Source organism: Vicia villosa, linkage group LG3, assembly GCF_029867415.1.
Source record: "Vicia villosa cultivar HV-30 ecotype Madison, WI linkage group LG3, Vvil1.0, whole genome shotgun sequence".
NCBI lineage: Eukaryota > Viridiplantae > Streptophyta > Magnoliopsida > Fabales > Fabaceae > Vicia > Vicia villosa.
In genome coordinates this window covers 3,830,290-3,854,454 of record NC_081182.1, presented here as the reverse complement: position 1 = coordinate 3,854,454, position 24,165 = coordinate 3,830,290, and the positions used below count along the sequence as shown (strand labels likewise).

The window sequence follows — 24,165 nt, the reverse complement described above, 5'->3', positions numbered from 1 at the left end:
TTTATGTTTTTGCTTTATGAATATGATATTTTTTGGACATTTCTAATAATATCGATCTTGATTCCTATTTTGGCATTTCTAATTTCTGGAATTTTAGCTCCAATTAGAAAAGGGTTTTTAAATTTTTTTTTTCGTTTTTACATATTTTTATAATTTTTTATTACTTTTTATAAACCGAAAATGCTAATTCCACTTATGTATTTTTTATTTTATTATTTTTTAAAATTTACTTTAAATCAAATAATTACTTTTACAAATGATTGTTTTAGAACTTAAGCCCGTCATCTTTTCACAAATCCAACTACTTTAAGATTTTGTTAATCATTGTGTAAAAGAGATATATAAACATTTTTATTTGGTGAGACATTATTGATGTGGGAAATTAAAAAAATGTAGCATACATTTTAGTGTAATATTCCATGCAACTCCAGTTAATTCATCTCTAAATCCTTCCGAAAACTTTAGTAGCTGCTTCACTTCAGGGGTACGTATGAATCAACAAATTTAATTAGCTCAGACTGTTTTTTCAAACCACTCTCCATTATAACATGAATTATTACTAACAACAATTTTATGTTATTGTTAACTGATATGAAGTGCATAGAAAATAAAATATGCAGGATATTTGGAAAAGTTATGGTTTCAACCATCCAACATTCATCAAAAGAGAGCAGACTAGTGATTGCTTGTGCAACAACTAATAATAGAGTGAATTGTTACTTTTTAGTGTCGCTAGATTGTGGTGAACAATCCTAGTTTATGCACTCTTTAATCAAAATGGCTAGGCACTGCTTGAATCCACAATGCTGAGCTTTTGGCAAAATTGAGAGATCATGTTAACAATACTAGTTTCCAACAAGAATAAAAAATGGTAATGTTTCTTGCTTAATATATTTGGAATTATCCGTAGATATGATTGTTTCAAGGTAGATGTCTCTTCCTTGGCACTAAAAGAAAACTAATCGTTTATAAAGGCTAAGTTCATGTTGTTAGCATATAAAATAAAGGGTAATTAGAAAAATAAGAGTAGTTAGAAAAGCAAGTTAGTTAGCATGGACATAATGGATGGTTGATGAATTCATGACTTCGGAAGTTTTCATAAAACTTAGCATAATTGGTTTTTGTTTTGGAGGTGGCAAACTGTTAGAGTTGTTAGATAATTATTTGCTGCTGCTACTGAGTTTAATGATAACAAAATTGCAGGAAATTGTAGAGAATTACAGAAGTTGGAAAGATTATTATGGTAGCTGTTATGAGAAGGTAATGACGATGAAGGATGGAACAACTGTGAGTTTCAGTGTTGGATAGAGTTTCACATCGAAATTATTTCATAAAATTTAAAAGTTTATATATTTATTTTATACAACACTAATTAAATCTCAAGTAATGGGCATATGGAATGATATTTGGCTGCCCAACAACAATATTAATGTAAATATCCCTATCCCTAAAATCTACTTAATCAAAATGCAAGCTTACATGTCAATCTTTTAAAATTTTAATATTTTAAAACATTAATTAGACAAATCTATTAATAATAATAATAATAATAATAATAATAATAATAATAATAATAATAATAATAAACATCCAATATTAATAAAATAATAATATAAATAATAATGTAATATTCATCTAATAATAATATAAATTAATAATAATGATAATAATAATGATAATAATAATAATAATAATAATAATAATAATAATCGATGCAATTCTATATTCACCTTTTAATTTATTTTAATATTTTTTACAATTCTATGTTAAGTAGATTACTTTATTTTAATTATTTTATATTTAATTGTTTCTTAAATAATTATCAACTTAAATATTTAATAAAATTTACGTATTTAAATCCATAAATACTACATCAATTTCTTAAATAAAATTTTTATATATTAAATTAATAAGAGATTAAATAAATAAAAACTTATATTTGTAACTTTTATATATTAAATTAATAAGAGATTAAATAAATAAAAACTTATATTTGTAACTTTTAAAAGGATGCAATTTTTACTTATTTAATGGTATAAATACTACATAATTTTCTTTATATGTTAGATTACCATATACATTTCCATATTCCTATATGTTTTATAAGAAATGTAATAGTTTTTTTAATTATTTTATATTTCATTATTTTTTAAAGAATCTACTCAAATATTTAATAAATTTTATGTTTTCAAATCCTTAAATATTTCATAAATTTCTTAAGTAATATTTTTATGTATTAAATTAATAAGAGATTAAATATATAATGAGAGCATCCTTAAATATTTGTATATATAACTTTTAAAAAGACGTAATCTTAACTTATTTAATGGTATAAATACTATGTAACTTTTATATATGTTAGCTTTCATATACATTTTCATATATTTTTTTAAAGAATCTACTCAAATATTTAATAAATTTTATGTTTTCAAATCCCTAAATATTTCATAAATTTCTTAAGTAATATTTTTATGTATTAAATTAATAAGAGATTAAATATATAATGAGAGCATCCCTAATTATTTGTATATATAACTTTTAAAAAGACGTAATCTTAACTTATTTAATGGTATAAATACTACGTAACTTTTAGAAAATTTCTTCACCCACCTCCTAACCTTCTTGCCCACCCCTGGTGAATTTACCACACTACCCCTTGTTTCGGAAGTTCATTTCCGAAAAGGTACTTTTTTTGTAAAAAAAGGTGTTTTCGGAAATGTATCTCCGAAAACGTGTTTTTTTAATATAAAATATTGATTTCGGAGATGCATTTCCAAAATAAAGTTACTTTTCAGAAAATGTGGTGTTTTCGGAAGTTCATCTCCGAACGTACCCCCCTTGAGGGAATTCGGAAATGAACCTCCGAATTTATGTCTGGACAGAAGAAAAATGAAAAACAACAACGATTCGCTTTATTTAATCGGGTGAAGATTACAACGATAATATTACTGAAAATTAAAGTTACATATTGTTGAACACTGGTAGGTGGGGATGAGTCAATATTTTGATAACGTCGTCCGCCGATCTTTGAAGTTTCGCATCCAACTCGATCGGGCCTTTCGAAGAAAATCGGTCGAACGTTGTCCATAAAACCGCTAAATCTTCGTCGTTCTTGATCTCAAAAGGTGTGAACTTAATGCCTCCCTCGTCGTTAAGCGATGGCGATCGGTACTCGAGCTTGACAACCTTTCGATTCTCGGGATAGTGCAAAAGCGTGTTAAGCGACGGTATCAACTCCGCAAACGGCGTGTTGCGCGAGAAGCGAAATTGGAACGACATCGGGTAGCCGGTTTCAAAGTAGACGAATGCTAGGTGTGGGTAGGTTTGTGTCATTTGTGTTTTGTGGTGTGAAGAGGATGAAGAAGAGTGTGTAGTATTTATAGACTTATTGGAGCATTGATGGCCCAACAAACCTTATCCTGCCTCAGGGGACTTTTCGGAAATGAACTTCCGAAAATAGGAGGCAGACAAGCATATTTCGAAAGTTCATTTCCGAATTATGCAGAAACAGACATAAATTTTGCATTTTGTTGATTGCTTAGTGTGTTGTGTAAATTGGACAAATGGAATTCAAAATAGACTTAAATTACACAATGATGACATAAAACATACTTATATTATATATGTATTGAATCGGTCCGATTTTACATGATAAACAACAATACATACAAAAATGGTCATTACAAACAAAAAACGAATAGGAACGAACTAAAATTCACCGAACCAATCGGTGGATCCTAAGTCCAAAATAGGCACGTTCTTCGACCGCTCTCTATTTTGCTCGCGCTCTTTGCTCATCATTTCTTCAAACTCCGCCATTCTTGAAACGAAAGGATCCGGCCAAGTCTCTGCCTCATTTGAACGATGTGCGGTCCATTGACAACAAGTAGCCGGTATAGGACACCCCGGTTTCAAAAACACTTGGACGAAGTGCCGCGATCGTAGATACCCGATGCATATGATCCGGCCCGACGAGTCCAATGGCGGTCGACTATGAAGTGGAAAGAAAGTCTCACTTAGTCCAAACCTCGTCAAATCGACACATACAATATCATATGCACTTGCTATTAGATGACCCATATCGGGGAATGACATCCACTTCGAGACCGGAGCGATACCGGTAAGTGATGGAACAAGTGAATCATGAATTTTTGCAAAGTTTTCTTGATTTTCATATAGTCGGCCGTATATGTCCCGATACGAAGTCAACTCCGCAAGAAGTTCCCGTCGGACTAAAGTGTGATTATTTTCCCCTTTACCGAGCAAACCCGCAACGGTCCGATATCCACAATTGTCGTCGCCTCCAACATCAACGATGTTATCGATATATTTGTGCATAAAAAGTGGCATCTCATCAATGTAGACAATGGGTGATTTTTTTATCGGCGGTGTGCGAGGTGGCTTCGAAATACGGGCACCTTTGTTACCACTACACTTGGACTTATGTGTCTCATGAATTTCCGGGAACGATGCATCAACATGTTCAAAGTAGGAAGGAGATTGTTTTGTTGACGTGTCATCTTGTGTAATTTTGGACTTTTTCAGTGCACCTTTCGTCTTAACCGGTTGAGATGGCAGTTTCAAATCGGTGGTATCCGGAAATGCGATCTTTCGCAATTGTTCTTTTATATGCATTTTTGTTGTGTCGTCCGCTTTAGCAAACTTCTCCATTATCACTTCCAACTCGTCGGAGATGGTGATTTTGGAGTCATTTTCTTTCGGCGGGTCAAAATCATCAAAACAAAGTTTCTTCCAATGGTCGACTACCTCATCCATGCGTATGGGTGAATTCAACTTTTTCTTTTTTGCAAGTATACAAGCACATGGAAGGCCGTATGTCTTTCTAATGGTGCACCCACATAATGAACTATCCGTCCCCGTGGTCTCCGACTGCTTAGCTTCATGAAACAAAAAATTCAAACCCGTTCGAGATATGTTGTAAATCAATTGGGAGAATAGAATTTGGCCCTTATACCGGTGTTTCATAACCGTCTTGCTCCGACCGAACGATATTTGAATTTCATTGTGTTGATTTTAGAGCATTTGGTTGACGGTGTCCCATCCCCGACACAAATCTCCCTTGCTATCACCCAACCACCTCTTGAAGACCACATGTGCGGATTCAACTCGGTTAGTCGTGGTGCAACCAAGATGTCTAACCCGATTTGTCCAAGCGCACACGACTTTTTCTCTAACTTTGTCAAGAATGGTGGATTCGACGTAATGACAAAAAGTCTTAATGGAACCACACAAAGACCTAAAGTGTACCAATTTCTCAGTATATACCTCTTCGGAGTATGCATCCAAAATTTCCCTCCATGCCGCCATTATCCTATCAACCACAACACCGGCTTTGACAACTTTACCATTTTCATCCGGCCTATCTTTTGTCCCAACCGCGGGTTTCAACTTGCTTCTCACGTTGCAAGTTATGTGATACCGGCAAAGTAAAGCGGTAGATGTCGGGAAGACGGTATCGACCGCATTCATCAAAGCATTATCCCGATCGGTGACAATGACGTTTGGCATAACCTCTTGATCAACTAACAAAGACTTGCAAATTCCCAAGGCCCACGTAAAGTTGTATTCTTTTTCAAACTCCAAAAAAGCAAACCCCACCGAATAAGTCTTGTCCGTCGAGGTCACACTGACTATCTCTAGAAACGGAAGCCTATATTTGTTTGTCTTGTACGTCGAATCCATGACTAGAACGGTTGGAAATGTGTTGAATAATTTGATACTTTCGGGATGAGTCCAAAAAATATCACGCACCGTAACTTTATCCTCGGAGTTTCGGAAGCTTGAAACATATTTGTTATCGCCTAGTAGTTTCAAAAGTTGTTGCATTTCCGACCGAGGGCCCATATTCAATACTTTGAGATTGTGTCGTTCATTGTAAACTTGCTTAATATTTGAAACGCTATCTGGTTTCTTACGCTTCAAATCGGCAAGTATGTTGCGAGGCGCCACTTTGACTATCGTTAGGTCCGATATCACATTTCTCTCTTCGCGGGACAAACGACACGCCATTGGATGTCCGTGTAACTTGACATCCAAGGCATGATTATGAATTCCACAAATTACGGTTAACCGCCACAAATCATCAACCCTCCGAGTAGCACGCAACTTAAACGGACACCCGCACTTTCTCGATCCCGTGTCCTCGTGTTTTAGCACCCGGTTTGATTGTACATAACTACCACCCCGTTCGCAATTCAAAACAACGAAAGCTTTCCGCCTACTATTTCCGTTGTCCGACCTTAAAATAACAATTCCAAATCCATGTTTGTTAGCTTCCTTCCGAACCCAATCAATCAATTGTTCGCGACTACCGAAGCTCCGATCATTTGTAAAATGTTGCCGAACATTGACCGCATTGATCATAGGAGTAACGTCAATAACCGGATCGCTATTAACGTTGACAATTTCCGGAGCTAATACTCCATCGTCTTGCACAATGTTGTCCGGATGCACCATACCTAACAAATGAATAAATTAGCAAAATTGGCCAAAACTGTTTTTTTTTAACTGCCAGGGCATATTTCGGAAGTTCATTTCCGAAATTTATTAGATACTCCCTCCGTTCCTTTTTAAGTGTCGTTTTAGCAAAAAGCTCTTCAACCAAGATAGTGGATTATTAGAGTTACTTTTCCTATTATACCCTTATTTATTTTTCTCTTTCCAAATAAATTCAATTATACACTCTCTTTTTTCAATAACTAATTGAAAAATTTGAGGTGGAGTTATTGAGAAAATAAGGGTATAAATGACAAATTATAACATTAAATTATAAAACGACACTTAAATAGGAACAAAAATATTCTTCTAAAACGATACTTAAAAAGGAACGGAGGGAGTAATATATTTCGGAAGTGAACTTTCGAACCATATCAGTTTCAACATAAAATTTATCAATCAATGTAGTGAAATAGGGGATGAAATGAGTGATGTTTACCTGAAATTGTAGCTTTCTATGCTCCCTTTAACGTGATCAACGGTATGAAACTTGATTTTTGGGCGAAAAATGGATGGAGATTGATTGGGTTTTGGAGAGGATTTTGAGAAGTTTTGGAGAAAAATGATGAAATAGTGAAGGAGGGAAATTTGTATATGCAGGAATATTTTCGGAAATGAACTTCCGAAAATATTCACGTTTTTAAATTTTTTTAACTTCGGAGATGCATCTCCGAAAACACCACTTTTTTGGTGTTTTCGGAGATGCATTTCCGAAGTTAAAAAATTCAAAAAAAAAAAAACTTCGGAGATGAATCTCCGAAGCAGTGGCAGTTTTGGTTTTTCGCTGGGGGTGACCCCCATAGGGAGGTGGGTAAAGAAATTTTCAACTTTTATATATGTTAGCTTTCATATACATTTTCACATTTCTATATTTTTCATAAAAATCGTAACTGTTTTTCGTTAGATATAAATTTTCTATGAATAAAAAAATTTAAGAATAATTATTCATATATAGGAATATGAGTAAATATGGTTAGGATTTTATTAGATTATACATTTTAGTTATTTAATAATATAGAAAATGATGATTTTAACATTGGGATACCAAACAACAAAATCATTAAAAAGTTCATTAAATTTGATAACCCCTCAAATTTTTATTATCCGTTTTAGAATAACAATACATTAAAATTAGTTATTGCCAATTATTAGTATTCAATCAAATAACTTTTAATTTAATATTTAAATTTATTTGTTAAAAAATAAATAACTCATTTAATGAAAAAAAATTATTAAGTTTTATATATAGTTATTAGTCATTAGTTTTCGGTTATGAAATCACAATAATATTCATTTATCTCTCAATTTATATAACTCACTCAAATCATAGTATTGTTCTCCATTTAAAAAAAATCATAGCAGCAAAACGCAACACGTTAATCAAGACATAAAAACCTCCACAATTTGGCTTAAATGTCATAAAATTTGAAGAAAGTATATTGGCAAATGTTTCTCTCTTCTTAGGATTGATCTATTTTTTTATAATTTGCTATTTCAATCCTAATTTTATTTTTTTTTTGTTAAAGATTCATATGTTTAGCAGATTTGTAAAATGAAATGAAGATAGTTGTTATGGCAAGAACAATGAACTAAAATGAAATATGAGGAAATAAATGCCATAAAAGTTATTGAAATTAAATTGTCAAATGTTTTTCTCTTTACGATTCATCTATATTTTATAATTTACTATTTTAATCATATGGTGATGTATACATACAAATTTGAATTTTTGTTAAACATTCATACGTTTTGCAGATTTTTAAAATGAAAGGAAGATAGTTGTTGTGACAACAACAATTGGCTTAAATAAAATATGAGTATAACAACTACAAGAGGATCAAAAGCAAACCAAATGTCATAAAATTGAAAGAAAGTAAATTGACAAATATTTCTCTCCTTAAAATGTCTTTTTTTCCTTGATCAACCATTTATAATTGTAAGAAATATCATGATTATCTCTCGATGTAGTAATAAATTTTACCATTTAATTTTTTCTCTCCAGATTGTAAGATTTTTTTTTTTACAAACAACACTTTTAAAAATAAATAACTTATTATGTGTATTTACATTATTATTTTGTATTTTATTTGAATGATAATATATTAAAATTTTTAATAATTAAAATCTTTAATTTTTATTTCACAAATACTTAAATTTAAAATAAAAACAAATAAAAAAACATTTTATGATTACTAATCGCGCAACGCGCGGGTCACAATCTAGTACAATGTAAATATCCCTATCCCTAAAATTCGGAGATGGTGAACGCGATTAAATAATTAATTATATACCATTTTAATATTCTTTTTAATATTATAAATTTAAATATTCTTTTTTTTATTAGTTCGTTAAAAAAAGTCTCAGTTAGAGACATCATAAACTCTTTTTAATAGATGGACTTGAATTCAAACATATAAATATAGATATAAATATAGACGATTATTATAAATTCAAATATTCTTTTCGTTGATATTATAGTTAATATTTAATTTAATTTCAAGATATATTTAGTTATATAATTATATAAATTAGTTGATAATTAAATTATATAATTAAAATCAACTGATAGTTGGTCTAGTGCTGATTTGCGCTATACTTGGTAGAGAGAACCACGGTTCGATCCTCCAGGAGACTGGAATCACTTGATGTCATATCAGACCTCCGAACCAAACTAAATTGATAGTGAAAAACAAAAAAAAAATTATACAATTAAATACAATGAACATTAAAATACAAGATAATTAAAGAAGATTTATATAATTTATAATAACTAATTATTTAATTAATAATATAAAGTTTTATTTAGATTTGTAAAAAAATATTGAATTGAAATGGTATATATTTAATTATATATCTTGAATAATATACTTGATATACTTTGATTTTATTTTTTAATAAATATTAAATTATTTCGGAAATGAATCTTTGAAAAATTATAAAACTAAATAGTAAGATATTTCAGAAATGCATCTTGGAAAACATTTTGATTTCGAATGCATTCAAAAATACACATTTGAATGGTATTTTTGGATTTTCAAGGGCCCCTTAGGTTAAAAGGTGGAAAAATAAATTTTCATTTGTTAAACATCTGATGAGTATTGTACATCAGTTGACAAGTTCCATATCTTCGTACACAAAATGGACTACTTAAATTATTTATCAAACATATCATGAGTGAGATGCAAATTTTCAATTCACTCTGGAATATTAAATTTGTGTGCTTTTCATAAAAAAAGTTGTATTTTTCATACATCATAAATCATTTTATATTTTTTAAAACAAATATTTATAGAAAATTTTAATATAAATATTATCATTAAAAAATACGATTTGCATATGTATATAATTATGTGTAACTTCAATGTGTATATTTCTAATAATAAATTAAAATATATCTTAAATATTAAGTTGTATTTTTTTTTTCAAAAAAGGGATGTTAATTTGTAATTCCTTGTGTCGAAGCAGGTTGTTGTGAGTAGGGGTATACATGGGTCGGTTTGGGTTGAATTTAGCGAAAACCATAACCCAACCCGTACATGGTATACTGATTGGGGTGAGGTAAAATAACCACCCACAATATTATTGGGTTGGTTTGGGTAAAAACACAAATTTGTGGGTTGGATTGGGTTGGGTAGTGGGTTAGCCAATATTTTTTTCCTTATATAATTATTGATATGTCATATTTTTTTATTAATAAATAGTTTAACATATTATTGCTATTTTTTTAAACATCAAATGTATAAATGTACAATTAAATTTATCATAAACATATATTTGTAAAAATCAAAATTACATTATAGTAAAACTTAGAATTGCATAAAATACTTGCAATTTACTAGAACTAGCATAAAAAATAATTAGAGCGTAGCATCCTAAATAAGTTAAAATCATGACTTACTAGATAAAAAATGTTCAAAAGGTTGAAAATGAAGCAAGCAAAATTAAAAACATCAAAGTCATCACTTATCAAATTAAAAAAAAAAAGAGAGAAAAAATATAATCACTCAATAACCCATGGGTTTTGTGGGTTGGGTGTGGGTTTACCCATAACCCAATTATTTTGAATGGGTTTTTATTTTTGAAAACCGTATTCACCCAATAACCCGACCCAACCCACTATTTTGGATCGGTTTGGGTGGATTTTACTGGGTTTATTGGGTTTACCCAACCCATGAACACCCCTAGTTGTGAGATTGTTGCTCGAACACAAGGTGTGTCGAAGTGTATAACAGTTTGTTACACATAAGTTTGTTTTTAAATCTAGATAGATTTGATTTAGATTTAAAATAGATTTAATTTGATTTAGTTCCGAAATAGGTATTTTGAACTTTTATAGTTTTGGGCTTTGGCTTAGGAAGAAAGCTAACCTAAATCTATAAAGTAACCCTCATTATTTGAAAAAAAAAGTCATTATCTTAATTCACAGAAGTTGCAGTTGCAAGTAAATAACAGAATTTCCACAGTTTGTGGGCAGAGAGAAACTCTGCAGAAAATACCTTCTTCTCTTTTAATTTCCGCAAACTCTAATTCTACTTTTGTTCTTATTTTCTTCATTGTCATCTTTAACGATAAGGAATTACTCAAAGATTTGAGAATCTAATCCAACAGGGGGCAGAAGCCCATGATATAAAAAGAGAAAGTAGTTACAAAATGGGACAGTATCTGACCTGAAATCTATCTAATTCTATAATAAGGTAAGCCTATCAAATTATTGTTAAAATACAACTTTACTTCAGAAGAACCTCATTCCACCAAGTAAAATTGGGAACACTAAAGTCTAAATTTACTAGTATATCTAATTCTATAATAAAGTAAACCTATCAAATTATTGTTAAAATACAACTTTACTTCAGAAGAACCTCATTCCACCAAGTAAAATTGGAAACACTAAAGTCTAAATTTACTAATATGTCAGCAAAGTGATTATCTTCGCTAAAATTATGAGTGGCAAAAAAATTAAAATTTCTCATTTTGAGCATGCAATTAAAAAAATTAAAATTTCTCATTTTGAGTATACAATTATCTCATCTACTTTTAATGATCTAAAGAACCACCGAAATTATGGTTATAAACTAAAACCCCTTTTAATATGATCTATTAATAAGATTAACTGATGTATCAAATTAAATTAAATTATTTTTTATTATTATTACATTTTATTGATAATATAATTTTTTTTTTTTTTTTGCATATTCTTAATACTTCCCTCGGACTAATATTAACTTGTTTTTTAGTTATAAACTAAAAGCGAATTAATATATTAGACTGAATGAGATATAAAACTAAATTAATTTGTTTTTTAATATTATCAATTTTAAAAAAAAAATTATTAAAAGTATATGAATTAATGTCCTCATCCCCAATCCCCTTGTACTTCTCACACCCGTTTTTTTGTTAGCTTAAGATACCATTTAAAGTCCTCACTAGTTACACTCACACACGTTTTTTTTTTTTTTTTAAACTTGAGATTTGTTTCAGAATTAGGTTTTTTCTCCATCTATAAATTAAATTTGTCTTTTTGATCTGAGATTGGTTTGTTTCTCCTGCGTCTGTAAATTAAATATTTTTAGTGAGATTTGTTTGTTTCTCCTCCATCTATAAATTAAATATTTGTTTTGGTCTGAGATTTGTTTCCATCTATAAATTATATATTTTTAGTGAGATTTGTTCCATCTATAAATTAAATATTTTTATTGGAGATTTGTTTCAGAGTTTGAGAATAAATAGTTTGTCCTTGCTTAACCAAACCAGAATTCATTAGTTTTGAATTTCAACACAATATAGCTTTAGCAAGTGCAAGCCATCAATTTCGATGATTTCAACACAAGATAGCAAGCGATTTAGGGTTAGCAAGCCATCGATGATGATTTCAAGACAAGATAGGCTAAGTGAGCTTCCTGACTCAATTCTCTCTCACATTCTCTCTTTTCTTCCAACCAAATTAGCAGCCCGCACAAGCATCCTCTCAAAGATCTGGAAATCAATATGGCTTTCTGTAACCACTTTGGATTTCACTATTGGAATCACCCCAAACCATGTTATACACTCAATCATACTATCTCGTGACATCAAATTGTCAATACTATCATTCCGCCTAAGGTGTAACAAACCTGAAGATGAAGATTTAGACTCAGTTATTAAGGCAGCAATACAAAGAAGAGTTGAAACCCTAGAACTTAACATGCTGTTCTCTTACCCTTTAGAGATGAAATTCTTTTCTAATCTTTTCACTTCTAACACTCTTACTGTTCTCAAGCTTACACACATATATATTGTCAAAGACCTTCCTGGAACAAGTGGTTCTTCTTCTATCAAAACTCTTCATTTAGATGATGTCCTTTTCGATAGCCATGTCATCAACTTTTTCTCCGTCTTTCCCGCTCTAGAGGAATTGCAAACAAATTATATAACTCTTTACGATTTGAATCAACCTGCACCTAGAGCAATGATGGAATGTTTGCCCAATTTGGTGAGAGCTGATATTAATGACCCTATACTTATTCCTTTACTCCGCTTTTCCAGGGCACTCATTCTCAATTTAGAGGAGGTATGTTTTTTATTGTTTTGTAACTTCAAGGTTTATAATTCATACAAGTAACTACTTTCTAATGTTTTGTGTTTGAAATTCTTCAAGATATGGTCGCTCCCCCTTGTACAAGTCCCCAATTTTTACAATCTAACTCAAATGGAGCTATTCATTGACTTGGACCAATTAGGGAAGTGGATACTTAAACTGCTTCAACATACTCCCAAACTTGACCATCTTATCATTCATCATCAGGTTGGTTGGTTTTATACATGATTTTATTTCATTGTTTTTTTCTTTTTTAAATCTTAACTCATTCTGTTTTTTACTTCAACATTGTCTAGGAATTAGAAAATGAGGAGGAAATCGGTGAGATGAATCGGGTGTACATAAAGGAGATAAATAATCAGGTGGACCCAAAGATGGTTCCAGAATGTCTTTCTTCTCGGCTCAAAACTTGTTTGTTTGCAAGTTGGAGAGGCAAAAAGTGTGAGCTTCAATTTGCTGAATATATCATGCAAAATTCAAAAGTATTAAGTAGCATGACAATTCAGTGCTCCTCTTCCTTGGATTTAAATGCAAAGTATCAAATATTACAAAAATCATCTCTATGTCCAAAGGACTGTAAACTTATATTTGATTGATTATCTATGTGGAATACATTAGTATACCTTGACTTTTTATATGCAATTTAAGTTCACATTTTTTACTTTTTGTTTTTTATTTTAACTGTTTTCATCACTATCCTTTTCTTTTATCGCAACTGTTTTAAGTTCGTTGTAACCAGTGTATTTTGTTGCATACTTTGGCAAAGATCAGAAAACGCTTTACTTTTCCCTCTCTATACAACCATAGAATTAAAAAGTCTTAATTGAAAATGCCTTTATTACATGCCCTCCTTTTTTTTGAGATTAGTTTATGAAATTTTAAGCATTAGTCATTTCTCTTGGTCGTTCTTCTTCTGTCTGTCCAACATGCTCTAATTCTTTTGTGTGGTATTCATTAACTAACATGATTAAAACCATCTCCATAGTTTGATAATTTTAGGCGTACAATTATACTTTGAACAAGCGCTATTCACATGGTTACTGTTTAACTATTTCTAAAGTTGTGATATCTAGAGTCCTATCATTGTTTTTTATTCACATAACCCCAACCTTTCTACTCCACAAACTCAATGTCTAAAACACAAGTTTAATATAATTTGACAGACAACTAGAAAAGGTATTAATCAAAGTAATGTACTGTTTCTCATGAATAATGCATGTCTTACCTATAGAAACTTAAACTTACTTCTAGATTAAAAGTAGCTAGCATATTCAATAACATGCACAAGAGGACATGACAACAACGAAAACCACAGAAAATTTGATTTTATTCACCAAATCATGCTAACAATGTTTGAATTTCGTAACAATAAACAATGAAATGATCTACCAATATAAAAATATCATTAAATTGTAACTCGAAGATGGAAAGATTCTTCCAATTACATACCCGTTACAATGATCTTTCAAAGAAACTTCAAAATAATTAACAAAAGGGCATCCTAGCAAAGCAAATGATGTTGACTCTAGTCCATCAATCAACAGTCTTCCAAGTCTATTATCGCGGTGTGCCAAGACCCATTTCTGAGGAAATTTGAATAGAACATTAAATAAGCACTAGCAAATTAAGGGCTAAAAAGTTGTGTGCAAGAGAATGCTTAAGCAAAGCACATATATGATTAACACAAACAAACATACACGGCACAACAGAATTGACTACAAAGTAAAATCATGACAATTATTATATATTGTCGCTACATGGTATTTCAAATGAACATGTATTGAGCTGGAATATAAAAAAAGTAGTGTTTAATCACTTAGCGTCTGTTTGGTTGGAAGAGAATGGAGTGGGTTTGTGGATTATTTTAAGATTTAGATGTTTGGTTCAATTTTTAGAGACGGGAGGGAAAGGGAGGGGATTCAAATCCCTCCAAAGCCAATCTCTGCTCCCCTCCAAAATGGGGAGATTCAGAGGAGAGGAAGTAATTGCGTACATTTTGACTTTAATGGCCTATTAATTAATGTGATCTTATACATTTAAAGGATAAAAAAAAATCATTAAAATCTCTCCCCTCCCTTTGTGAAACTAAACATGCAGTTTTTTAAAATCTCTCCCCTTCCCTACCCTCTCAATACGAATTTCATTGAAGCCAGTATTTCACACACATGATAACTCCATATTTACTCTCGTCTAACTAACAGTCATTCACAATGACTAAGTCATGGATTACAACATAGCCAGAGTCTCAGCAAACATGCAACATCATTTTCAAGTTAAAAATGCAAATATATTTTCATTTCTCTTCCACAAATATTTGAAACAGAACATTGTAAAAACAGAAAGGCATGTGCAACTTGGCATTACTTATAGATGATGTACAATTTTTCAAAGGAGCCTAAAACAAGCTTCACTACATCAAACTCTAAGTTACTAATAAATTTAGCTGCAAATTATGACAATGACCTCTAACTCTAAGACTATGTTTGGACATCATAAAATAAATAAAGCGGAAAGCAATGAAGCGGAACGGAATGAAGATTCCATTCCATCGTTGTATACTTCGGGACGGAGCAGGGTAAGTTTTTCATTCACCTAAATCGGAGGGGAAGAAATATGATGGTAACTTAAGGAATTGAATGGAATCCATACCACTTCATTATGCTAAACATGATTTCATTTTATAATATTTCATTCCATCCAATTCCATCAATCCAAACATATCCTGAGAGTTATTTCCGTTATCCTCTTAATCACCAACAAATTTGGACTTAATTAACCTAATCACATAACTAAAACATGGCACTAGAGAAGAAAATTTCAACTGAAAACACTAACTAAAAAAACACTAGAAAATCAGTTTAAATTCATTTGGTAACAAGTGAAAGTTGCAATATGCTTACAGATACAAAAGGAGATAAAAAGTAGCAGAGAAATCAAACTCCAGGGTTGGCACTGCAAAGCATACCCTGAGACAAAGATCTCGAACTCGTCGAATCGATTCCGAGGCAAGAAGTGAGGCGCGCTGATGAAACCGCCGAGTACAACGGAAGCAACGACTGCACGCAACCAAGCTCCGCGACGGACCTGAACGGAGAAAGAACAATGAAAATCAAAGTTCCGTTAAATTTGGAAGAAATGAAGAAGGTGATGCGATGACGAGGACTTGCCTGACAGTGACGGGAGTGCGGGTTCTGAGGAGAAAAGGTGAGGAGGATTTGGGCTTTGTGATGGTGGATTTGATTAGGGAGAATGCTGGTTGGGAGAATGATCGAAAACGAGATGCCATTGAAGAAATTAGCGCCACCTAGATTTTTACACAGCTAGGGTTTCAAGATGAAGTGTAACAAACTGAACGCAAAGAGAGGGTTTTTCGGAGGTTTTTACTTTTTTGTCCTTTTCGATTTTTATTAAAAGAAACTGGTCAGTTAAATTAAATTTAGTAAGAAATTAAGCAGTACTATCTAGAAGTATCATAATAATTTTTTAATTATTTTATTGAATTCGAGAGTAGTTGAATGAGATGATAAAAATCTATAATCTTTTAACTAGAAAATCATAAATTAGAACTCTATGTACGCATAGAATATCTTATTTAAATTAAAAAGTTTTTTTTTACATGAATGATGATGATGGGAGAGAAGAGACAGAGTTAATATTAGAAAATAAATTATTAAAGATGTTTTTGAATTGTTGACTATTTGCATAGAGTGAATACTTGTTTTTGAGGTCCTCTAGTGATGTTTTGGTTGATCAATGACAATTCAAATAGGTGTACATGTGATTGAAGTAAAAGAAACACTTAAAAGTGAATAAAGCATCTTCCTCTAATGTTGAGCTAACTTCAACATGTGTAATTGATGAGCAAACCAAACTGAAGGCGAGAGTTTGTGATGAAAGAGATTAAGTTCAAGTTGAAGGAGAATCGGTTGAAAATGAAGAATAGTTTGAAATTTTTAAGAGTAAGATGAAGAGTTGAAGATAAAAGAGAAAGAGTTTGATTTGCAAATCCTCTTCAAGGATACATCTAGGATGACAGACATGCAATTGCTAGAATATGAGAAAATTGTCAAACAAAATTAGAGAGAGGCATAGAATATGTAATGCAATGTAATTGTAATGATGTTAATCAAATAGTTCGTTGCTCAAACTTGCATTGCTATCTCATTCAAGAGAATTTTCATACTTCATAATTATGAAATATTGTCTCATCTTGCTCAAAATCTCTCAAAACATTAACTTCCTAAAGAGCTTCCTTGTAAGGAACAATATGTTTCACACAACAGATCCAAAAATAGAGTGCTCTATTTATCCCTAGTAAGAAGATCCTACAAGTAATACAATCTGAATAGTGCTGCCGGAACAAAGATCACAGGTTAACTAAGTCTGGCTGATTTATAATTTCATGGCCCGTTTCTTGAATGTTGTCATAGTAGAGCCAACCTTCCAGTCACCGAGTCCACAATTGATTTAGGCCCTGCAACGAAAAGTAACATTCAAATGCTCTGTCATACATATGTAATTTGATGTTCTAGTACATACTACTAGTTATACATGAAATACAAAGCAACATAAACCGAGTCAAGAACAAAGCAACACAAAGCTGACCAGGTCCAACAGCAAGTACAGTCTTTGATCCTGCCGAAACCTGAAGATGATAGATACTACTTCAGAGAATACATATTAACAACGTGGTAGTTATTACTATGTACTAACTACGTGATAGCATATTTAAGGGTATTGTTCTATATTTCGCCACATATCAAGCATTATTACCTGTGTTCGTCCAGCATCGGCAACAACAAAAGTAGGGAGGCCAACACTCTCAGCTGTTTCCTTTATCTTATTCCTGATTAAAACCCAGGTCAGGATGCAGATCTCTAAACCAGAAGCATATTTACAGTACTTTGAATGAAATCATCGGCTTACATTTCTTGTTGGTTCTTGCAAGTCACGACAATTTTGGGCTGACCGCAGTGTTCCCAATGTCTTAAAAGAGACCGGTTGCTGCAAAAGTATTCATCAATGGAGTTTATCAGCTAATAGGGATAACGACCAAAGATTATGTTGCCTGAACAAACTCCAATATTTATAATACATAAGCATGACTATGAAGCATAGAAAAATGACTCATGTTGAATAATCATCATCATCTTTATATTCAATATGAAACTTCAAAACTAAACATACAATCTTCCCATTTGCTAACTCGCGGAAAAAGGTCGCAACCAAGTCACCTGTTACTAGATTATATGAACAATCAAAAGCAAAAAAGGCCATCACATAGTGCTTATAAAAACTTGCTTGAAACCTCACACTTTAAATCAACCTTCTTAAACATTACATTAAACTATTTGCGATTTTGTTTTCTCATGAAAGCGGTGTTGGTGGATTGGTAGGAAGAGCTATTAATAAGTACCTTTGCGTTAATTCAGCATACATGCCAGTGGCAGCATCTGCCAGAAAAACAGACGAATGTAATAGCGCATATTACTATAAACAATTTTAGATAAAGAACAAATCTATAAACTAAACAATAGTTTCATATCTTACGAGCACATTGAGACGCAATCTTTCCGGATCTCATCTTTAGGTCTTGCCTAACAACCAGAACCTGACACAGACAGTTGAAATCAGAAATTTCTCAACATCCAACGAAAGAGGTCTATATGCATAATGAGAAATTGAATATGAAATAAACAAACCATTTTAAGTTCTTGATCACCATTACTTGAGAGTGAGAGTTGGTGCTGAGCCTTGTTAGACGAGAAAATTTTGTTGGACAAGTGATTTCTAGTTTGCTTAGTTAAATCAATCAACAAGCCACAGATAAAACCTATAACAAGACCTGGAATGAAATTCTCTGGTTTGAAACTTCCTGATAACCATTCTCCCTTTTTCTTTTGGTGTTGCTGCATTCATATGCAAACATCAATAAAACTGCACTTTGCAGAATCAATAAAAATAAGTGGGTGTTTCCGTAAACATTGAATTAAGCGGTAATTATGAAAAATGGTAGAAATTTGAAAGAATTAAGCGGAAATTATGAAAATTAGTAGAAATTTTGAGGAATTATGAGGAAAGGATAAACTAACCTGTTCAGTTTTGGAAAACATTGGATGTTATGAAACTTTGAAGTTGAACTGCTATATTCTTATGCGCTGCAGGGTAAAACACATGGATGAGGATTAATAAAGTGAGCAAACATGTTTCATTGTGAAATTTTTATATTCTGTATTTTATTTTCACTCGGATTTTTTTATTTATATTTATTTTTTTATATATAAATATTTTGTTTTTCTACTATTTCTATTCTTTTTTTAAAATATATTTTTTTTATTATTACTCTCCTTTCTCTCAAAAAAATATATTTAGACCTAATTAATTAAGAGAAATCCATGTAATCGGTTGCAATTTTATGTCAATCAGGTACACTCTTTGTAAATGCCAAATAAAATTTATAATAATAAAATGCAACCGATTGACATAATATGTCAACCAATTATACGTGTGTATTTTTAGTTAAAAATTGATTTAGTAGTGAAGTGCAACCGATTGACATAATATGTCAACCGATTACACTTCGGAGTTTTTAATTTTTATTTTGCTTGATAATTGTATCTCATTATGTAATTTTATAAATACCTTTGGAGTATCTTGTGTATAAGAGATTACATATTTTCACCATCAATTTTACTCTTTCTAATTCTCTCCCACTCTCTCTATCTTCACACTCAATTTTTTAATTATTCATCAACTTTGCAGTTCTAAATTTTAATATTTGGCACCAAGAGCCTGGTTCGATCCATCAAAAATCTAGTGTGCGAAAATAAATTCAGTCTATAATGAAAGAATCCCTGCAAACATACACATCCTTAATGCGAAGAATTATGACAAATGGTGCAAGCAAGTGAAAGTGTTGTTCGACAACTAAGATGTTCTAGATATGATCAAGAACTGTGTGAATTTTTTGTTTAAAGCGGATGCACAACAAGCATCACATAAGGAAGAAAATAATGAAGATTTCAAGGCATTGTTTTTAGTCTATCAATGCATTGATACGGATAATTTTGAGAAAGTTGGTGATTATGAATCATCGAAGCAAGCATGAAAAATCTTGGAGAAGACGGTTGCGGGGGCTGACGGGGGGAAGGTTGTGAGGTTACAAACTCACAAAGGTCAAATCGAGTTGATTCAAATGGAGGAGAATGAGACCGGTAACGATTTCACGACGAGAATTATTCGGTTGGTAAACAAAGTAAAAGCATGTGGAAAATGATCACAGAGCAGTATGTCATCACGAAAATCTTGCATCCTTTGACGTAAAGATTTGATAACATAGTTGTTGGAATTGAGGAATTGAAGGATCTTGTGACAATGAGCAAAGGGGGGCTCCAAAGCTCTCTTGAGGCACATGAGTAGAAAATGGAGGAAAGGAATGTCGATAAGGCACAGGCATAGATCGCTTTGCAAGCCCGTTTCATTGACAGAGACAATAAGGCGAAGGGAAAGTTGCCCATGAGCAAGGTAGAAGGAACTTTCCAAATTTTGGTGGAAGAGAGTCTCAAAATTCTAAGAATTCAACATTCCAAAAGGATGAAACCGATGGCACTATGGCTCTTACATCAAACAAATTTGTAGGTGGATATGCAAGAGATAAAGGTGGTAGAAGGATGGTTGGCAAGAGCAATGTGCACTGCTATGTTTTTCAAATTTTTGATTATTTTGCAAGAGAGTACAATGCCATTAAGAAAGAACCTCGAGAAGATTAAGCTAGAGTTGCAAGATAAGATTTTGATAATGAGACCACACTCTCGGTTATGATCATAAAAGGAGAATACAACAACAATAGGTTGTAAGACAACAGCAGCAATTTGAAAAATACTAACTGAAATGTAATCGGTTGCACAATTATGTCAAACAGTTATTTACTGAAGAAAATGCAATGGTGACTTTAAAGGAAGTTGTGTAATACAATGATCAATGATATTTGTACTTTGGGTGTTCAACGCATATGAAGACAAGGAAAAATTAGTTTGTTACAATAAGTTGTGCCATGAAAAACCTCAGTAAAGTGCAACCGGTTAAACTAATATGTCAACCAGTTACGCTAGTGAAAAACCAGTCTCTACAGTATTAGAAAGTGTGGAACCATCCCCCGTTGAAGCCCGAATGGAAAAAATGTAAGAAGATCAACAAGGCAAAGCGGTTTGCTTCCAAGACTCCAAGATTGTGAGTTGTTTTGAGATAATGAAGTCAATGACAATGGTTCCCTAAGAATATAAGAATCGCCAACCATCAACAGGGTCTTTCGCCTCACGTGAGCTGGTTCCCTAAACTACCTCAAAACACCACCATACAGGGTTCTCGTTGTCGTGGACAAGCCCTCACCACTAAAGCGTGGTATACATCTAGTAAGGCATCTGAGTCTCCCTGTCCTCGCAGGGGAATATGCACACCTATATTTTTTTAGTAGTACAAAAACTAAGATGACGATTTACTAAAATAACTATAAAAGCGATTAAGTTCTCATTTTAAATCATCTATCCTTAAATATGAAATATGAGAATCCAGATAACACCTTAAATATGAGAATTCATATAACAGGTCCTATAATAATTTTGTTTTAATTATGATATTTTACAAAACGCGGAATTAAAACCTTTACAACCCTTATATAATGGGAGTATCCAATCGTTAAGGGGTCATGTTTCGTCAAAAGCAACACTTATATATTTAGATTCTCCAATTAAAACGAGAAAGGTTTTATAAGGTGGATATTCAAAATCTAAAACCTACAGAAACAAAATACTTTAATTGTTAAAAATTCTTAAAAACAACAAATTTTAAATATATTATAACATAATTATATATATCATCTCAAATAAACTATACACAACATTATGTGTATCATCTCTATGTTATGGACAAATTTGAGACTAAATGTTTTTTTTACCTAAAAAATTGTTTTAAAATAAGTGTTATTTTACCTTTTCAATGCAACATTAATTCATGGGGACAACTTCTCTACCCATCTTAAAAAGTTGGGTAGTGTACCTTCCACCAATCACACATTGCATCATTTAGTTTTATTTTATTTAATTAATTATTAAATAGTATATTTTTTTGTTGTTTCCAAGACATTTTACATTGAAGGTAACTTTACTCAACTTTTTGAGTTGGGTAGATAAGAATTCACCTTAATTCATTTGTAATGATTTTTTGAGTATAAACTGAAATATCATCTACGCACAACTGGAGAGATTAATCCCTCAAATCTTATAAGACTATATAGGTGACCCAACTTTTCCTCAAAAGATAAAAATCGAACTCAAAATCTCTAATTAAGTTAAAAGAGACTATGTCATCTCATCGATACAACATTATGTTTTTCTTTACAAATCCGTCTCAAAATTTGGGACAAAGTTAATACTTGGTTAAAACAATTAAAGGATGCACAATATTTTATTTATTCATTTCAAGAAACTGATTCAAAAAAAAGTAACGCAATATTATATATCTCCCGTCTCAAAATTTTAGATAGATTTATGACAAAGCATATGGTTGGGTGGTTTAATTTTTACTCCTCTTGCTATATAATAAAGCGTGATGTATGGTTCACCACTATTCCTAAAAGGATCCAAGTTTACAAGTTAAGCTAACATTTTGATTTGGAATCGGAATTCTCCTCCTTACAATATTATTCCATTCCTCTCATCATCCATTCTTATTCCTTCCATTGTCCCTCAAAACCACACAAAGAATCCCAACCACAATTCATAATAAACAACATAACATAACATCACCAACAACAACAACAACATATTCTTCAATAATATCCAAAAACTGTTCCTCGTCAAAACAAAACAACCTTATTTCTTGGAAATGGAGTCTGTCGCCTCCAGTTCCAATTCAACACCAAATGACACCAACAACAATAACCGCCGCCATTCTCGTTTCAAACACAGTCAACCAATCTCAGACAGAATAGTAAGAGCTCTCCGCCACCGTCTCCGTCTCCTCCACCGTGCTGGTTCCACCTTCTTCATATTCGGCGCAACCGGTAACGTCTACACAGTAACATTATCCTCTACACCCACATGCACGTGCCCCGACCGAACAACCCCATGCAAACACATCATCTTCGTTCTCATTCGAGTACTCGGCGTTTCGCAGAACGACGCGTGTGTCCGACGAAGAAACCTACGTCCATGTCATCTTCAAAGACTCCTAAACATGCCAACGTTACCGGAAGCGGTTGCGGGGTTTCCGCTACGACAGAGATTTCATCAGGTGTTCTTCGAAGGAGGGTCTAAGAAGGGGAAGAGTAATGTAGAGATGGAAGAGGGTTCGACGTGTCCGGTTTGTCTTGAAGAGATGGGGAAGGAAGAGAAGTTGGTGGCTTGTGGAACGTGTAGGAATGTTATCCATGAAGAGTGTTTGGTTAGGTGGAAGAGAAGTAGAGGAAGAAGATCAGCGAGTTGTGTGATTTGTAGGGCAAGGTGGAGGGATAGAGTGGAAGAAGATAAGTATGTTAATCTTTCTGCTTATGTTAGTGAGGATGATTTTAGGGCACAATCATCTGGGGGGATTTGTACTGACTAGCATAGGATGTAGAAGATCTCGTGTTTAGTTTATGATGATTATTGCTGTTAATATTATTTGTTTAAGTGATTGATTAGTGTTTCATGTGAAAGAAAATGGAAGTCAAATCAAATTTAGTTGGATTGGATTGTTAATAAATCTAAGTTAGTTCGTACATAGCATATAAGATTTCAATTTAGTGTCGGATCTGGATCCTCTCCGGCCAATTCTCTTCTGCTGTCTGATAGAGCTCTCATCACACTCGTCATCCATAATTTTTCACTCTTTTCAAAACCTGACTTTTTATATATTAGTTTCTGATGAACTTTCGGCCATTAGATGAGAACAGGAGGAAAGGCTTGACCCAAAGAGCTGGAAATGATCTATTTTCTTTAGTGTCACGAGATTAAAGTTCAAACATATTAAAATGGTTAATTTGTGCTAGCATTAAGATTTTGATATCATCTTCAAAATAATTCTTTGTAAATTACATT

General features: G+C 32.3%; 4 protein-coding genes across 6 annotated transcripts; 2 read left to right on the top strand and 2 right to left on the bottom strand.

Annotated features, from left to right (window-relative positions):
• The first annotated feature begins 12,199 nt into the window (after nt 1–12,199).
• Nucleotides 12,200–13,718, top strand: LOC131660083 (F-box/FBD/LRR-repeat protein At3g52680-like). The gene is made up of 3 exons (XM_058929214.1): nt 12,200–13,063; nt 13,151–13,297; nt 13,387–13,718. The coding sequence occupies exons 1-3, from the start codon at nt 12,329–12,331 to the stop codon at nt 13,684–13,686; spliced, it is 1,182 nt and encodes a 393-aa protein (XP_058785197.1). The 5' UTR covers nt 12,200–12,328; the 3' UTR covers nt 13,687–13,718.
• Nucleotides 13,719–14,397: 679 nt separating this feature from the next.
• On the bottom strand, nt 14,398–16,482 carry LOC131660084 (protein NONRESPONDING TO OXYLIPINS 2, mitochondrial). Of its 2 annotated transcripts, none has more exons than XM_058929216.1 (3): nt 16,258–16,482; nt 16,056–16,174; nt 14,398–14,673 (listed from the first exon to the last, which is right to left on the bottom strand). In XM_058929216.1, the coding sequence occupies exons 1-3, from the start codon at nt 16,374–16,376 to the stop codon at nt 14,648–14,650; spliced, it is 264 nt and encodes an 87-aa protein (XP_058785199.1). In that variant the 5' UTR covers nt 16,377–16,482; the 3' UTR covers nt 14,398–14,647. The 2 variants fall into 2 exon arrangements, with proteins under 2 accessions (XP_058785199.1, XP_058785198.1); XM_058929215.1 differs by having other exon boundaries at nt 15,991–16,174; nt 16,258–16,480.
• A 704-nt stretch (nt 16,483–17,186) lies between these two features.
• LOC131654776 (uncharacterized) lies at nt 17,187–19,314 on the bottom strand. Of its 2 annotated transcripts, none has more exons than XM_058924707.1 (8): nt 19,183–19,314; nt 18,793–18,999; nt 18,641–18,701; nt 18,507–18,543; nt 18,017–18,094; nt 17,864–17,936; nt 17,642–17,735; nt 17,187–17,564 (listed from the first exon to the last, which is right to left on the bottom strand). In XM_058924707.1, the coding sequence occupies exons 1-8, from the start codon at nt 19,201–19,203 to the stop codon at nt 17,515–17,517; spliced, it is 621 nt and encodes a 206-aa protein (XP_058780690.1). In that variant the 5' UTR covers nt 19,204–19,314; the 3' UTR covers nt 17,187–17,514. The 2 variants fall into 2 exon arrangements, with proteins under 2 accessions (XP_058780690.1, XP_058780691.1); XM_058924708.1 differs by having other exon boundaries at nt 17,696–17,735.
• Nucleotides 19,315–22,760: 3,446 nt separating this feature from the next.
• On the top strand, nt 22,761–23,831 carry LOC131654775 (uncharacterized). The gene has a single exon (XM_058924706.1). It carries the CDS (start codon nt 22,973–22,975, stop codon nt 23,690–23,692), a length of 720 nt encoding a protein of 239 aa, XP_058780689.1. The 5' UTR covers nt 22,761–22,972; the 3' UTR covers nt 23,693–23,831.
• Nucleotides 23,832–24,165: the final 334 nt, after the last annotated feature.

What these genes read in the sequence shown, in the direction of transcription:
- LOC131660083 (XM_058929214.1), top strand. Translation starts at nt 12,329, where the DNA reads ATGATTTCAACACAAGATAGCAAGCGATTTAGGGTTAGCAAGCCATCG. An exon ending in TCATTCTCAATTTAGAGGAG is followed by an intron (nt 13,064 to 13,150) that starts GTATGTTTTTTA and finishes AAATTCTTCAAG; the next exon opens with ATATGGTCGCTCCCCCTTGT. An exon ending in ATCTTATCATTCATCATCAG is followed by an intron (nt 13,298 to 13,386) that starts GTTGGTTGGTTT and finishes AACATTGTCTAG; the next exon opens with GAATTAGAAAATGAGGAGGA.
- LOC131660084 (XM_058929215.1), bottom strand. Translation starts at nt 16,376, where the DNA reads ATGGCATCTCGTTTTCGATCATTCTCCCAACCAGCATTCTCCCTAATC. An exon ending in CGCACTCCCGTCACTGTCAG is followed by an intron (nt 16,175 to 16,257) that starts GCAAGTCCTCGT and finishes TTCTCCGTTCAG; the next exon opens with GTCCGTCGCGGAGCTTGGTT.
- LOC131654775 (XM_058924706.1), top strand. Translation starts at nt 22,973, where the DNA reads ATGGAGTCTGTCGCCTCCAGTTCCAATTCAACACCAAATGACACCAAC.
- LOC131654776 (XM_058924707.1), bottom strand. Translation starts at nt 19,203, where the DNA reads ATGTTTTCCAAAACTGAACAG. An exon ending in GATTGCGTCTCAATGTGCTC is followed by an intron (nt 18,544 to 18,640) that starts GTAAGATATGAA and finishes TTTTTCTGGCAG; the next exon opens with ATGCTGCCACTGGCATGTAT. An exon ending in TGCAAGAACCAACAAGAAAT is followed by an intron (nt 17,937 to 18,016) that starts GTAAGCCGATGA and finishes GGTTTTAATCAG; the next exon opens with GAATAAGATAAAGGAAACAG.